Source organism: Dermacentor silvarum, chromosome 7 (genome assembly GCF_013339745.2).
Source record: "Dermacentor silvarum isolate Dsil-2018 chromosome 7, BIME_Dsil_1.4, whole genome shotgun sequence".
NCBI classification, from domain to species: Eukaryota; Metazoa; Arthropoda; class Arachnida; order Ixodida; family Ixodidae; genus Dermacentor; species Dermacentor silvarum.
This window is the reverse complement of record NC_051160.1, coordinates 165,117,634-165,134,017: the sequence shown is the minus strand read 5'-3', so window position 1 is coordinate 165,134,017 and position 16,384 is coordinate 165,117,634. Positions and strand designations below refer to the sequence as shown.

Sequence of the window (16,384 nt, the reverse complement as noted above, 5' to 3'; positions counted from 1 at the left end):
CTGCGCGTGGAACGGCGGCGGGATCGCTTCACATTCCCCGAGGGTCGACGCGTCGGCATCGTTCGCCGACGAGCAGGTCCAGCGTGGTTGGGAATTATCAGACCGCGCCTTGGACCCGTACGCCTACGCGCTGAAAACAGCACAGCATAACGCGGCACGCAGTGCGCCGCGGCAGGAACTTGCGACTAATGCGAGAACAGAGGAGCGGCACATGCCGACCGCCGAGCGTGGAAGCTACGGCCCGCCGGATTGGAGCGACGGGCGCCCACGCCACCGAGGCTTCGGTGGCCGTTGCTACCAATGCGGCGGACTGGGGCACATCGCCCGTGACTGCGCAAGCACGCCGGGCCAAGGTCGAGCACGTGGTTCGGGAAACGGGCGAGGCCGCCGGTGATCCACCTTGGGTCCCGGGCGGCGATCTCGAACACAACTGGCGATTTCGATTTACTTGCGCCTTTGGCTTGTCGCGTAGGAGATGTCGCGGACTCGCAGGCGCCGTTCATCGAGCTAACGATAGCCCGAAAGAAGTTTGCCGCATTACTGGATACTGGGGCAAGCGCTTCGTTATTTGGTGACGAGGTGTTGCAGCATCTCCGCGAGAACAATATCCGCTTAAGAGATAGTGACATCACTTTCCGCCTTGCTTCCGGCACAGCACAATCGAGCGGTGCAGCTAGACTAGTTATTCGTTGGGAGAGACGCGTCAGGCGACAACGCCTCGTACATCTTCCCGGTCTGTCAGTGCCTGTTATTTTAGGTCGAGACTTTCTCGCCAAGTCGGGTATTTTGATAGACATCGCCAGCGGAGGTTACCGAGAGAACGGAACGGGTGTTTTGAAGCGTTTCGCAAAAGCGCCCGTGCCTGCGGCGACACGCCAGTCTCCGGGGGCGGCGCGAGCGGGCCACACCCAGCCGCAGCCGAGCGAGCAAACTGTAATCGGTAAAGACGATCAAAGCAACGGAGAGACGGTAGCACAACATTGTGCCGCGACGTTGCAAGGGGCAGCGCACCCACTTTTGTCAGAGGTCAACAGCCTGCCGGAGAGAGAACGGGCACGACTGTCATCGCTGTTGTACGAATACGACGCGATTTTCACGGACCGGCCGGGCCTCACTACGTTAGTCAGGCACAGGATAGACACGGGTGACGCTGCGCCGTGGAAATGTAATCCTCGGCCGATAAGCTTGACTAAACGGAAAGCACTTGACAGCGCTTCAGACGAACTCATCGACACAGGCGTTGTGGAAAGGTCGAACAGCCCATGGGGCTTCCCGGTAGTTCTAGTCCCGAAGAAGGACGATACTTATCGCCTTTGTGTAGACTACCGCAGGCTGAATGAGGTTACGAAGAAGGATGCGTACCCTCTACCCTCCATTTCCTCTTTAGTATCTAACCTAGGCGGGGCGAAGTACTTTACGACGCTCGATGCTAGTCGGGGATATTTTCAGGTCGAAATGGACGAGCGTGACAAAGAAAAAACGGCTTTCACTTGTCACCGCGGGCTCTTTCAGTTCAAAAGAATGTCTTTTGGCTTAGTCGGAGCTCCCGCTACTTATCAGAGGTTGATGGACCGAGTTCTAGGAGATGCGAAGTGGCAACATGCTCTCGCATATCTCGACGATATAGTGGTTTATTCGAAAACATTCGACGAGCACTTGTGCCACTTGAGAGACGTCCTAGACAGGCTGAGGTCCGCGGGTATCACGTTGAACCCGAGTAAAGCTCAGATAGCTGCGAACAGAATAACGCTGTTGGGATTCACGTTGGACAACGGCCGCATTCTGCCGAGTGAGGATAAGCTCGAGGCTATACTTAGCTACCCTTCGCCGAAAGACATCGGCGAACTGAGACGCTTTCTGGGATTGGTGAACTTTTATCGCCAATTCATTCCAGACTGCGCGGCAGTGCAAGCGCCTTTAACGAAGCTCTTAAGGAAAGACGAGCGTTGGACTTGGGGTCCAGAGCAGGAGGCGGCACTGCGCGGCCTCACAAAGGTGCTCGCTGACACGGCAGAGTTGCAGCTGCCCGACTTGAACAGGGAGTTTGTGATTCAAACAGACGCAAGCGACCTGGGTCTAGGTGCAATTTTGCTTCAGGAGCACGGAGGCATTCTCCGACCGGTTGCGTTCGCGAGCCGTTCGTTGACGCCGGCGGAAAGGAACTACTCGGTGACAGAGAAGGAGTGTCTCGCGATAGTTTTCGCTCTGCGAAAGTTTGACTATTATGTCGACGGAGTGGCTTTCACAATTGAGACTGACCACATGGCTCTCACTTGGTTGAGGCGCTTGAGTGAGCCGAGTGGTCGCCTGGCGCGTTGGGCACTGCTGCTGCAGCGTTACGACTTCACCGTGCGCTACCGCAAAGGAAAAAGCAATGCCGCAGCGGACGCACTTTCGCGAGCGCCTGTCCGAGGCGAGGGAGAAACCCTGGCCGTAGCCCGAGTAAGGGACGCGGAACAACCGTCGATCCTGGGCGAGAGCGTGAACCACGTAGATGTTGTCGGTTCCGCAGGAGTTGTCTTCAGCAGAAAGGAGCTGTTCGAGGCTCAGCAGAAGGATCCGTTTTGTCGAAAAGTGCTTGACGGGCTCCGAGAGCCGGGCGGCGCGGCCGCCGCGCACATGGAGGCAGCTGGTATTGCTGTCGGTGCGGAGCGCTCAGGAACAGCTGGTAATGCTGTGAGCGCACTGGATTCCTATCTACTGAATTCCGACGGCGTCCTGCTGAGGTATATTCCCACCGAGAACGACACAAGTGAGGCGTTTAAGGTGGTGATACCGCGCGCGTTGAGAGGAGCACTGCTACGCTACTTTCATGACTCGTGCATTGCTGGGCACGCGAGCGGCCCCAAGACTTACGTTAAGTTGTGTCGCTTCGCTACCTGGCCAGGCATGAAACGGGACGTGATTCGCTACGCCCGATCGTGTCATGTGTGCCAAAGCGTGAAGCCCCGAGGCGGACGACCGCCCGGCTTCATGCAGCCTATCGACAGCCAGACTCCCTGGCAAATCGCGGCATGTGACATCATGGGACCGTATCCCACAACACCGAGCAGGAACAAATTCTTGCTGGTGGTCACGGATCACTTCAGTAAATGGGTAGAACTTTTCCCCCTACGAAAACTGACGGCACGGGTGATCATGGATAAGTTGATGGAGGTTTTCACCAGGTTTGGTTTTCCGGAGCAGTTGATAACGGACAATGCGTCCTACTTCACTGCAAAGGTGTTCGTTGACTCATGCGCCGCACTGGGCATTAAGCATAAGAAAACGACAACCTACCATGCTCAGTCGAACCCCACTGAACGAGTCAATCGCAACATCAAGCACATGCTTGTCGCGTTCTCTGAAAGGCATAAGGACTGGGATACCTACCTTCCAGAGATGGGGTTTGCATTGCGATCGACAGTAAACCGCTCGACTGGGTATGCGCCTTCTTCTCTCAACCTGGGGAGAGAGCTGCCGAATACGATGGATAGGGTTCTCGCGGATCGCAGCGGAATGCCAGTCGCGCCGTCAGCACGAGCTGAATACGCGACGCATCTACGTGCCAAGATGACGGAAGCTTTACATAAAGCACGCTGTAATCTTCGCACTGCAAGGGCACAGCAGAAGGCGCAGTACGACCGCTCGCATCGGAACGTCCACTACGAAGTGGGCGATCTGGTGCTTCGACGCCAGCACGTTCTCAGCGATGCTACCAAACAGTTCGCTGCCTCGCTGGCGCCGAAGTGGACCGGGCCGTATCTAGTGAGAGAGAAGGTTTCCTCGCTTGTTTACCGGCTCGAGAACAAGAAAGGAAAGCCGATCGGCGGACCGGTACACGTATGCGACCTGAAACGCTACGTGCCGCGTGATGAGCAGTGGGATGACGATCAGGCCCTCCCTCAACCGCGATCGGTGAGAGAGAGCAGTCAGAACAGAACGGCGAGCCCGCAGCCGCGCTACAATTTGCGTAGCAGGCGAAGGTAATCTGACTGCTAGTTGCGTAACCCGACGACTGCGAGGAACATTCGTAAGTCCGGGTGGCGTTGCGTACCGCGTGAGCATACAGCCGCGCCGGGCTGGCACCTTGGTAGTTCCTGCCGGGGAAGCGAACGTCTAGTGACCATGGAGCGCCGAGTAGGGACGACGAGTCGTCAAGGCCACGACGGGAATGTGGCGTGAACGCTCGACGCGTGGGTGTGCGGTTTCACCAAAGACTGCTGTGAGGGCCAGTGCGGTGATTATCCTGTGCTGCGACTCGAATTGGTGATGATGCTTGCGAACATTCCCTTCGCAACAGACGTCGATGGTGTCCCCGGATACGGCCAACTATGCTGCTGATCACAGTGACGTTCCGTGCAGTTTGCTATGCAGTTGCTGATAACAATTTCCAGGAGCAGAGCAAGACGAGATACGGCCGTGCGAATTGCCTGCAGTACGCGCTGGAACAACTGACGCCCTTGCAGTACTGACGGCGCTACGCCGGCCTTGGAGCCGCACGAACCGCTAGCCGGCGGACGACCACCCCCTCCAGCGCAGCCGACACCTAGGGCGCAGCACTGAGAGTCACCTTCGAGCCCCGACAACGATCCCGCCTCGCAAGCCCGAGCAGTGCAGCTGACCAGCCGCCTCCGAGTCGGCATCAAGTGTCCGCCAGCTGAGGGCTACATCACCACAACGCTTCCTCGGTCGCCAACCTCGGCGGGTACTCAGGCAAACGGACGTCCCTAGGTGCCAGCCTCAACGTACGGGGGCCTTCTTAAGGGGGGGAGGATGTGGGGGAGCACACGCTGCCACCTTCTCCCGCGGGCGCTCGCCCGTCGCCGGCGCACGGAGCGCCCGCGACAGCAGCCGGGTGGACATCTCGTGCGCGCACACCGCGCGCTGCGGGAGCCGGGCGAACACGGGAGAAATGCACTTTGCCCTCTCCCGGTTCTCGCTCGCCTCTCGCGACGCGCGTGCCGCGCGGGAAGAGGGAAAGTATCCGGCGGGCGAGGAGGACACTCCCCTCGCGGAAAGGCAAAAAGGCATAAAAGAGCGCGACCGAGAGACCCCCGCCCTCTCTGACCTCGCTTGACCTTCTGCCTGGACGGATTTTACCTGCTGAAAGCCGTGAGTGACCTCGTTCGCGTGACTACCACACGCGACGAGGCAAGCCTATTTTATTAGTTGTTATACAGAGCGGACTTCCCTCTACAAGTGTGTTTTATTGCTGACAGCAATAAACGTTGTTGAGTTGACTCGCTGGTTGCCTTATTCGCCCGAACCCTACGTAGCTGCGATTACACGCGCTACGGGTTGGGGAAGACCCCCACAAGGTCAAGCAGATGTGTCATTACAGTAAAGCCTCGTTAATTCGGATTTCACGGGACCGAAAAAAACATCCGAATTAACGAAATGTCGAATTATCGAGGGTATCCAGAAAACAATAAGCAAATGCTTACTACGTCATCGCGTTTTTATTTAGTGAATGAATGAGCAACTCCTATTGCTATTTTGCACAAAAGCATAGCGGAAGTTGAAAAACGACTTGTTGGCTCTCGAAGCGGCTATTGAGGCCTCGCGACTTTCTTCGCAGCATGGCCGCGTCGCGCGCCTTCATTTGCGACATGCTTTGCACTATCGCATGCACATCCCAATTATCTTTTCGCCAGTGAGCTGCCGAAAACATAATTGCTATGTAGCCGGTGCTCTTCAACCTTGACCACTTTGCACCAAGTCAAAACGAAACAACTGTTTGCCGCAACTGCTGCGGATAAAATCACGACCGCTATCGACGCAATTATGAACGGGAACATTGCGGTGCTGAAGGCACACGCCCGACGCACGCACCGAGTAACAACGGAACTACCATTCGCTGCAACAACTGCAGACAAAACCGCAGTCGCCATCTATGCGATCATCGCTGGCGACTGCACGGTATTTTAGGCATGCGGCCGATACGCGTACCGGGTAAAAGCGAAACTACTGTTCGCCGCAACTGCTGCGGAGAAAGCTGCGGCTGCTATCGACACAATCGTGGATGACGATTACGTAATTATGAAAGCCCGCGGCAAACGCGGTACTATGCGCGGCGGTAAACGCAAGAATACAGGCTTTAAATGCACAAATATGCACAAAGCGTTCCGGCGTTGTTGTCATTTACATACGATTTCAGCTGATGACTGGCGATGAGGACTCCGCCGCTTCGTTTTGGTTGGACGCTGGCGCCGTTCTTGCTCTTTTGCGGCGCTCCTCGCTCTGCCGAGCTCCAAAAGTTGTCTGAATCAATGAATGTGCGGCCAAATAAGTCAGAAATAACGAGAGTTTGATTGCATTGAATAATGCATACGCCGGCCGGGACCAGAGGACGAGTCTGAATTAACCGATTTTCAGAATTAATGAGGGTCGAATTAACGAGGTTTTACTATAACAATAACTTATTGGGATGAGGAGTAGAGGATAAGGTTGGTATGTTAGATTGATTATCATCATTATGCATGGGACTATCGATGATTTGTGTTCGTAAGGCATGATTCGATGAAATCGCTTGTGATGGTGTTCTTTGACATAGTAAAATCTATGTTGGACCAGTTTATTGCAGGAAAGCACCAAGTAATTAAGAGATCTGCAGATCCACAACTATGTTGGAATCTAAATGACGTGAAGCTGGTTTGAGGTATTGAGATAGCAGCTGTGATGAACGACACAGGCACCGACCTTGTTGCCTGTAGCTGGTAACTCTTCGTGCCACAAGGACAAAGCTGATGCTTGTTGAGGGAAGAGTGTTGATGAGAGGTGTACAGGGCATAGAGAAGTATGAGGCTTATGTAAACACATTTAAGGCTTCCATACCTCTCGAGTCTACCAATTCTGAGGGATTGGCCAAGAATGAGCACATGTCCAGTGGTGCATACGCAGCTTTACATGCCCAGAGGTCTTAAGTTGTCTATTCGAGTGCGTGCTAGGTGGCCAGTGTTGTCGTCTACTAGGCCAGACAGCAGCCAGTAGCAAGTGGTTTATGCGGGTGCATACCCAGTGGCCCAAGTTGTCTATTCTGCAAGACACCACCCGCATAGTGGGGGAAGGGGCAAAGATAGCTTTACTTTGAAATAAAACATTGAGGCTATATGGAATTCTGCCGCAGAAGTACTGTCTGCATCGGGCAGACTAGACTATTAACATGCAGCAGTAAAAGTCAGCAGACATTGTTGATAGCAAATACAAGTTTTAGGCTGGTAATGACATTGATTTTGGCATTACATAGACCTTCATGAGAATGTATGCAAGATGATGCTACTCCTTGTACTACTTTAGTGTTGAGGCCCACGGGGCTCATTGTGGGCACCTGGCTACGCATGACGCGTCTCGTGAGAGGCGTCGTGCTAGCAGCTTAGATAACTGCCCATTCCAGATACAGTGTAGACCGCTTATAACGTAAGTCGCCGGATTCGCGAATATCCGCACTATAAGCGGTACCGCACTATAACCAAAGCAACAATTTTCAAGGCCCGCACATATGCAAAACATGTGCACAGAGCCGCCACGCGTATGCGACAGTCGAGGAATGCGGCTAGAACGTTTGCATTCAATCCACAGTCGAATCTCGTTAATTCGAACCAAATCACGCGGCGGCGCCTCCGACCGGCATTGCTCCGGTACCGCCATAGAGTAAAAGCTTAGGAGAGACCCCGCAATGTCACGCGCGAACAAAACAAAAAAAAAACAGAAAAAGAAAAGCGACGGAAATTTCACCCTCGCTCAAATGGCAAGGTCGCCGATTCTGCGTTGCGCCGGAACATGCATGTACATGCCGACGTCTCAGCCACGCTACCGTAGTCACGTGTGTGAACCCTTCTTTCTCCTTTATGCTTCCTCTACTTTCTAGTCACGTGTTGACCTTGCACGCTGCGGCTACGGCGCAGAGGGAAGCAGAGGCGCTGTCCCAGGCCGGCCAACGAAACTGCCCACGCCGGCAAACGCCCGCTTCCCGATAATGGCAGAAAACGAAACTTTGGGGAGCGGGTGCCGGGCCGGCTGTAGCGGCGGCGCCTGCACGGAGGGAGCTATGAGGGAGGGCGAGGGGAGCCAACGAAGCAGCGGAGTTGCCGAGGCGAAATCCGCTTCCCTGCCGCCCTCCTCCCTCACATTCCACGGTCTCCGCGTGCGCCCTTCGCCGTGCTGTGCCGGCGCCGCCCGCTCCCTGAAGTTTCGTTTACTGCCGTCATCGTGAAGCGAGCGTTGGATGGCATTGGCAGTTTCGCGGCCCTCGCTTGCTATGCGCGCCGTGATATTTCACGACTCGCACTCAAGATTCTGGTTTCAGCCTCACTGGCTGTTAGTTCGCACCACGTGCCCTTCTCCTCCACTTCGTCTCTCTTTCTTCCTCGAGCACTCCTTGGGGCGCCCGTTTGAGGGGAGTGTTCGCCGTCTCCGCTGACTTCCGTACTCCCAGGCAACCGCACTGTAACCGGTATTTCGTTTCCCACAACTGCACTATAAGCGATACGTGTATACATGGAGTGCTATGGGAAAATTAACGGGAGTCTGAAAAGACCGCACTATATCCGGTCCTGCACTATAAGCGGTTACGTTATAAGTGGTCTATACTGTATATGTACCAGAAGTAGCAAGCTGTGCGCCGACATCATGTGACCAGCATGCAAACTTCTGGCACCAGTGCTGAAGATGTGTACATTGAAGTTTGAAGATGTGTACATTAAAGTTTGAAGATGTGTACATACAAACAATGTAGTGCAGCATAGACAACTTATAACGTAAGTCACCGGAGTCGAAAATGTCTGCTATAAGCGGTACTGCGCTATAACCAAAGCAACATTTTTCAAAGGCTGCACACGTGCAAAACGTGTGGACCAAGCAGCCGTGAGTATTCAAGAACTCAGGTATGCAAGGCATGCTTCATGCAACCAGGCATGCCACAGTGAGCCTTTCGCATGTTGCCAATGTCAGGCATCCTCATTGCACGTATGGTGATATGTGTACAGCAAACTATGCACGTCACCTATCATGCGCTGGTTATCAGCACATATTCTGAGCTGTTTCCTGAAGGCTGCGTTCCTTTTGCCGAAGGATGAGTGAATCTGATGGACTTGTCGACAGCAAAGGATTGGCCCTCACATTGCAAGCGCTTTGACTATACTGCGTCTTTAGTTCCTTGCAGCACTGTAGAAGCTGCAGGACTCTTTAGCCAATAGAAAGGCCGATTGCCCCTCAATATGTTTTCATCGGCACTGCGTCATCTGCTCGGCGTCTACTTGACATCCTGTTGATACATGTTCCACGGCGGGTGGATTGGCGCAACAGATGTTTTGGTATTGTAACCATAAGCTCTATTTACATGTATGCGACAGCGAGGCTTTGCTTCATCTACTATATGCTTTCTCAGCCTTTCCTTGCAGCCGCCTTTGCCAACAGTACGGGCGAACGGCTTTAGAAATGTTGACCAGTGCCGCATCATCTGCCCGGTGTCTATTTGGCATTTTCCTGCCCCCGTCATAGCGCACGATACTAGAGCGGAGTAGTAAATTAATAATGATGTGCTTCATGGACCTATGGTGCTGGCGTAAGATAGGGAATCTTTCCATCTTATATTGTGTTTACACAGTGCAGTAATACCTTGTTAATACAACCCTCGTTAATTCGAAAAATTGGATAATTCGGACTCGTCCTTTGGTCTTGGTAGGCATAGCATTACATAATAGAATCACTCTCGGTAATTCAGACGTATTTGGCTGCACACAGGTTATTGGGACACCTCTGAGTGCGGCAAGCACGGAGCACCGCAAATGCGTGACACAAAAGAGCAAAAACAGCATTATCGTCCAACCAAAATGGATCGGCAGAGTTTGCATTGCCATTGTCATCAGCGGGGCTCATACGTGAACGATAGGAACGCTTCGTGCTTATTCTTGTATTTATGGTCGCGCATAACATCACATTGACTGCATGCCTTCATTAAGGCATAGTCGCCATCCTTGATCGCGTCGATAGCGACCACGGCTTCGTCCACAACAGTTGTGGCAAACAGTAGTTTCGTTTTGACTTGGTGCGCACATCAGGCACGTGCCTTCAGAACTACATGGTCCCGATCTATAATCGGTCAATAGTGTCCGCAGTTTCATCCGCATCGGTTACAGCAAGCAGTAGAATCATTTGGCTCCGTGCGTGCGTGAGCCGTATGCCTTCAGAACTGCATGGTAGCCGTCCATGCCGGTTGTGACAAACAGTAGTTTCCATTATTAGTCAGTGCAATGACTGCGTGCGCGATGTTACAAACACAGCGGGAGCTGTCAAGGATAGAGAATGCCAGCTACAACATAGCTAGGGCTATAGATGGATGGGCAATGTGTTGGCGCCCAGCTCACTAGCAAAAAAATAATCGGGATGCGCAATCGGGATGTCAAAAGTCTCGGATGAAGTAGTGCCAGGGTGCAAAGGAAGTGACGAGGGCTTCGCTGCTGCGAGCACTAAGCACTCACAAGATGACAAGAATTGCAGCTTACACACTGCTTTTTTTTTTTTTTTCAAAATAGAAACAGGATATGCTGATTCACTCAGTAAATAATAGTGTGTTGACGTAGGAAGCATTTGTTTATTGTGTTTGCAATACCCTCGATATTTCGACATTCGGTTATTTTGGACATTTCTTGTGGTCCCGTGAAATCTGAATTGATTATGTTATACTGTACCATATTGACATGCCTTCAATAATAAATAATATGCACTTTATCTTTAGGGCAAAAAAAAAAAAAAAACTCAATACTCTTGATTGTAACGTCAGCCATTTCCTTGAAAGCATTCATTATTTCTGCTCGTGCTGTTCACACTCGGAATGCTTGAGCGCAAACGAAACATCCCATTTTCCACTGTTCGTGGCCTCTAAGTGGAAACTCTTTTGTTGAAGTGGGAAAACTTGTAAAAAAGAAAAGAAAATAGTTTTCACTTATTGTGCATCCGTTTGTCTTCTTCGTGCGATGCCCTCTCGGATCTGCACCTCTGGGATCTGCACCAACCTCATCAAGAGACCTAGAAAAGCACACAGCCTAGCAGCAGCATGTATGGTCACCGTCCCTAAGGTGATCTTCCCCAACTTCAGGAACTTCTTTAACGCCGGGTCACCAAGCTGTCTCTGAGAAAACTAACGACAGTGACATTCGGGGCGAGGCCGCTGAAAATCTATCATCCCCATCGACCAGCAGCGATCTAACAATCAGCCACTGGACTCGGGAGCTGGCTCTCCTATAGATATACCTGTCATGTTCGATGGCGGCCACACCATTCGAGAAATATTAAGACGCAGGAAATAGCTACTTGATCATGAGCGGTAAACTGGCGGCGCATCTGAAGAAAGTTGTTACACCTTGGTACGGAGGTACGGAACACAAATTTGTAATGATGGCAGACGTGTTCCGTATTTACTCGTGTAATAAACGCAATCGCATAATGAAGGCACCCCCAACTTTAGTCGTCAAAATTTGGCTTTTTTTTTTTCGCCCGCGTAATAAACGCACCCTCAACTTGCTGCCGTGAAGTAGGAGAGACACAGTACAATTTGTTGTCCGATATGGCATCCAGCGGGTACAATTGTAGCAGACGCCGTATCGGACACCAAATCGTACCGTGTCTCCTACTTTCATTGCGATAGCGATCATATGGACACTCCAGATGCATTATTGCCGTCAGCGCCAACGATCGCGGCTCTATCTCCCGCGTTCGAGGAAGGAAAGAGGGGAGGAAATGCGCCGTATTCCGTCGCACGCCCTATCTTGAAAGCGATCTGCGTTGGGGGCAGAGTCTAGGTATGACGGCGGCTTATACCTTTGTGCATGCTCCGTTCTCGCTGCTCAGTTTGCGTTGAAGCAATACACAGCACGAAGGTAAGGTCACTTTGCTCGCCGTTGCAGCCGTGCTTCCTCACACCAGTGTTTTCACAGCGAGTGTCTGCGGTCATCGAGTGTGATGTGTTCATGTTTGCCTGTGCGAGCCGACACCATGCCGGTTAAATTACTTTGCAAGTTTATATGGCCGATAAAACTACTATCCTTACTTCGTATTGCTGTCTGCGCATTTGCTATAGCAATCGATGGTTCGCCTTTCGGGCGAAACTGCGACTTTTTTGGAGGTGGCTGCGGGAAAAAAATCGCTCAAAATTTTACTCCGTATAGTAAACTCAGCCCCCAACTTCGCGCATATTTTTTGTGAAAAGAAAGTGTGTTCATTATGCGAGTAAATACGGTACTCGCCCCTCTCGGCAAGTGCACAACCAAAACCCACATCTGCTGGCTTACATTTCTGGTCAGCTGCCTTGTACTTCACGAATGTTCCCGAGACCTTACCCTGGGAAAGAAAAATGGTGCTCCACGTGGCAAATGGCGCTAAACCCGGACAAGTCAGTAATCATGTCCGTCACTAGAAAGAGAAATGTAATGAAATACCATTACTTCATTGGAAGTAACCAAGTTAATAGAGTGCAACAGCACAAGTACCTTGGTTTAACCTTAACTTCCGACCTACGCTGGAATACGCACATAGATAATGTGTGCTCCAAGGCTTATCGGGTAATTTGCGGTGTCAGCCGTAACATCCACAATGCAACTCTCAATGTAAAATTACTCACTTGTACAACACTAGTAAGACCAGTCATTGAATAGGGGAAAATTGTGTGGGATCCGTACACTGAAACTAATATAGCAAAAATAGAAAAAGTGCAGAGACTGGCTTCCCATTTTCTATATAATAAATATCGCTGCATCTATTCACCGACTGAGTTATGTAAACAAGCAAACCTTGGAACTCTTGAAGGCAGAACAAAGGTTGAAAGGATGGTGTTTCTTTTCCTGTTAATTCACGGTCACTTTAAGATTAATACAAGAATAATACAAGATTAATACAAGATTAATACAACACAGTACTTTACAGTTCACCCCGACGAACCATTCAGACATCACCACAGCATGCACATTCCTGTGCCACTTTCTCGTAAAAATTGTTTTAAATACAGCTTTTTTCCTAGAGTTATTAAAGAATGGAACCTGCTGCCTAACTCCATCGTGAGAAGTGACTCTCTTGATGTCTTTATTGATCGCCTCGCACCATTCATATACCACAGCGCACCTAGACAATAGCACAAGTCCCTGCCTCAACTTGTGTATTCTGTAATTCAGCTGTTTTTCTTGTCCAGTGCATTTGTTTGTATATTATGTCGGATGTGGTTGTTGAACTTATGCCCATGTATACTTATGTTTTTTTATTCCACTCCTGTAATAGCCTGCAAAGGCTGTCAGTATTAATGAATGAATGAATGAATGAATGAATGAATGTTCCTGAGACCTTACCCTGGGAATCGGCTTTCTGGCAAAATTTTATGCCATCATTGTTGTATTCTCTGTTATGCTTGAAGTAGTGTTTATTCTTTTTTTTAGGTTGGCAACTGTCTTACCTACTTTTTATGTTGGCAACTTGTTCTATACCCTTGTTGGTGAATTAAAAATGGGCAGTTCCACCATAGTTCTTGTCTCGGACATTTTGCCCGCCTGTGTTTCCTTTTGCGCCTTTTTTCTGCGGTGCCTTCACAATACAGCAATCATAAACCTTCGAGAATGCACCGTCACCTCGATAGATAGAACAGCGAACAGCATCAACGACTGCCACTGTAACGTGCTCTGCATTTGTGCCAACAATGTAATATTACCGTTGCGGGTGAGTGCTCTGGTTGAGATCAGGTGTGACAAATTACGTGACAGCCAAGCAGTCGCAGAAGGCAACTTGTCGCATACATTTCAGTAATGAATACAGGTACCTTTTTTGCCACACTTTTGCCATTACTTTTGCAAATGCCTTGGCAGATGTTCCCGAATGATTTGCATCCACAGCAATGAACATCATTTAATCAATCGACAACGTCGACATTTACTCAGGTCTCTTAGAGTAATAATGAACATTGCTGTATGGATTGTTGCTTCAGCCTTCTAAGCTGCAATAAACACCCATTACGAAACACTGGTTGATGTGCGTATAGAGATGCCCAGCCTATAAAACAACAGTCTTACTGAGTTTCAGTAAAAGAATGCAACATGATTCATGCACAAGTCAAAGAGACACTACGTTTTAGAGAAGGACGAACACGGTTCTTACTGGTCGGCAGTGGTAGTGTTCTGCATGACAGGCGATAGTGTTGTAGGATGTGCGTGTAGTTGTCTAGTTTATCTAAATAACGTCGTAGTCATGCTACGCCAAATAACGCCAAGCTTTGAAGAATGTCTGAGTCTGAAGCGTCTTCAGACAGTACTGAAAGTACTTAGAAGTGCCTTGCTAACGTCATGCTAAAACCAGGAAACTGCCACTTTGCTTACAAAGAGCTGAAATTTCTTGGCCATGTTATGAGCGTGGGCAGCATTCGGTCTCCGTAAGGGGACGAGTCCTTTTGTCCGATCGTTGGCTGGAGGCACTCTTGACAAAAACAGGTCCCCTTAGTGAAACATCAGCTCGAGCGTGAGGCATTCCTTCTTTTAGAGCCAATGTTTTACTAAAGGGATCTCTCTTTGTCAGGGTGCCTCGAGCCAATGTTTGGAAAAAGTGTCGCATCCGTCTTAAAAAGTCTTGTTGCTGGACAAGTTGGTGTCGTTTTCTAACGATGTGAAAAGCAGACACCACACTGTCAACTCAGTGTGTGTCGTGTTCTGTGTGGTGTCCGCTTTTCACAGTATTAAAAACAATGTATATTGTCGAATACAGCAATTTTCGGCAGCGATTCCGACAAATTAATCCTTGAAGCATCCCGCATTCGGTCAAGAAACAATGTTTTTGCTAAGGAGACCTGTTCTCATTGGGGTGTCTTGAGCTAATGTTTTTACAAGGGGACCTTTTTAGGGCAAAAGTTTCTTGCAGAAGCATTTTCTCTGGAGACCCTGAACAAAATAGGCCCTCTTAGAGAAACATTGGCTTGTTGTTGACTTACTTCTTCTGCTCTGTGGCGATGTATGAACACTACACGCATATGCACTTACGTGGCCTCTCCCAATGATCAAACTCTCATATGCAGAATTAAAAATGAGACCACAAATGTTAGTGCCATGAAGGCTGCAGCTGTTGCTGTAGATCCTACGTAATACAAATGAAAGCATCGAGAAGCACGAGTTTTCACAGCATCCTTCACATTTGCAAATAATTGGAAGATACTAGCTACCCAAGTGTAATGTAGGGTACAGCCAGAGAACAAAGTATCTATCTTCTGATGATGTTGTATCTGGTTTGATTGACTTGCTCGATTTGCTTCACGTCTTGTGCGCCTTTGTAATCATATTTATTTATTGTGTGATATTAAGTGAGAAGCTACAGAGGATAATGTCCTGAGATGCAGCAACACTTCTCATGCAGGCAAGGGAACTCCATTGGCACACATTTTCTGAGGAGGTAATGGGAATTCACATGGCCAACTTTTCAGAAGTCATTTTGCTAACGTTATAGTTTAAAGTGGCAAACAAGGAAGAAGAAAACTTTTTTTTTTTACCAACAGGGAGTGTGTCTGCTGTGAAGATTGAGGTTGTTGATTCACTTTGCAGTGTGAGTTGGTTAAAGTGTTGGTTCTTGGCAAATTTGTCAATTAATGGACTCTCAATGAGTGAATGTGCAGTTGTGAAGAGTGTATGCCTTTAGCGACTACCGCCACGACAGGCTCACTAGCCTGCCATTGCCGTTGTTATTGCTGACTAACGACCCTTTGTGGCCCAACTTTCAGAGGTCGAGCCAAGTTCACCCACGCAGAAAAACAACCCTGGATCCAAAAGTGAGATTTCGGCCGTTCTCATCCACGCTTCTCGCCCTGTCCGCTTCTCTCTCTCTCTTCACTCTCTCTCTTCTTCTCTGCTGTGTGCCTTGCCAGTCCACGGGTCATCGGGTTCACGCACCCCTTCTGCTGACCGCTTCTCTCTGCACTGCGCTGCTTTCCGTGTTGTCATCTCCGTGGCTGGACCCCAGCGCCACCTGCTGGCCTGGCCAGAGTGTGGTTTCTGCTTCTGCTGTCCTCCTCTCACGCTTCTTGTCTCTGCACACAAACTGTCCTCTGCTTCTTGTCCCTTCTTGGTTTGACCACTCCTCGGCTTGACCTGCTGCACTCTCTCGCTCTGCACTTCGTCTCTTCTCTTCCAGAGTTGCTGCCGATCAGTGTTCCTTCAAGGCACTTTGCTTTCCTTCTATCTCATCTTCCCTGTCCACCTTTGCTTGCAGTTGCAAGGTGTCTCGTTTTCCTGTTCATCACAGCTTAGCATTCTGTGGGCAGCACATTTCTTATTCTTTAAAATGCACAGCTGCCGTGAGTTTATAGTCTTTTAAAATATTTGGTACTAGTTTTACAGCCTGCCAGGTAACACCATGGTAAAAAATGTTGCGTGCAGAATTCTTTTTT

At 50.1% G+C, this 16,384-nt stretch overlaps 1 protein-coding gene across 1 annotated transcript in view; it reads left to right on the top strand.

Moving 5' to 3' along the window:
• The window catches only part of LOC119458664 (1-phosphatidylinositol 4,5-bisphosphate phosphodiesterase-like), a 134,629-nt gene that overhangs the window by 75,996 nt on the left and 42,249 nt on the right, over nucleotides 1-16,384 (top strand). The window contains exon 18 of the mRNA XM_049671340.1: nucleotides 15,719-15,780. Coding sequence (XP_049527297.1) covers nucleotides 15,719-15,780 — 62 coding nt within the window. The remainder of the gene's footprint in view (nucleotides 1-15,718; nucleotides 15,781-16,384) is intronic.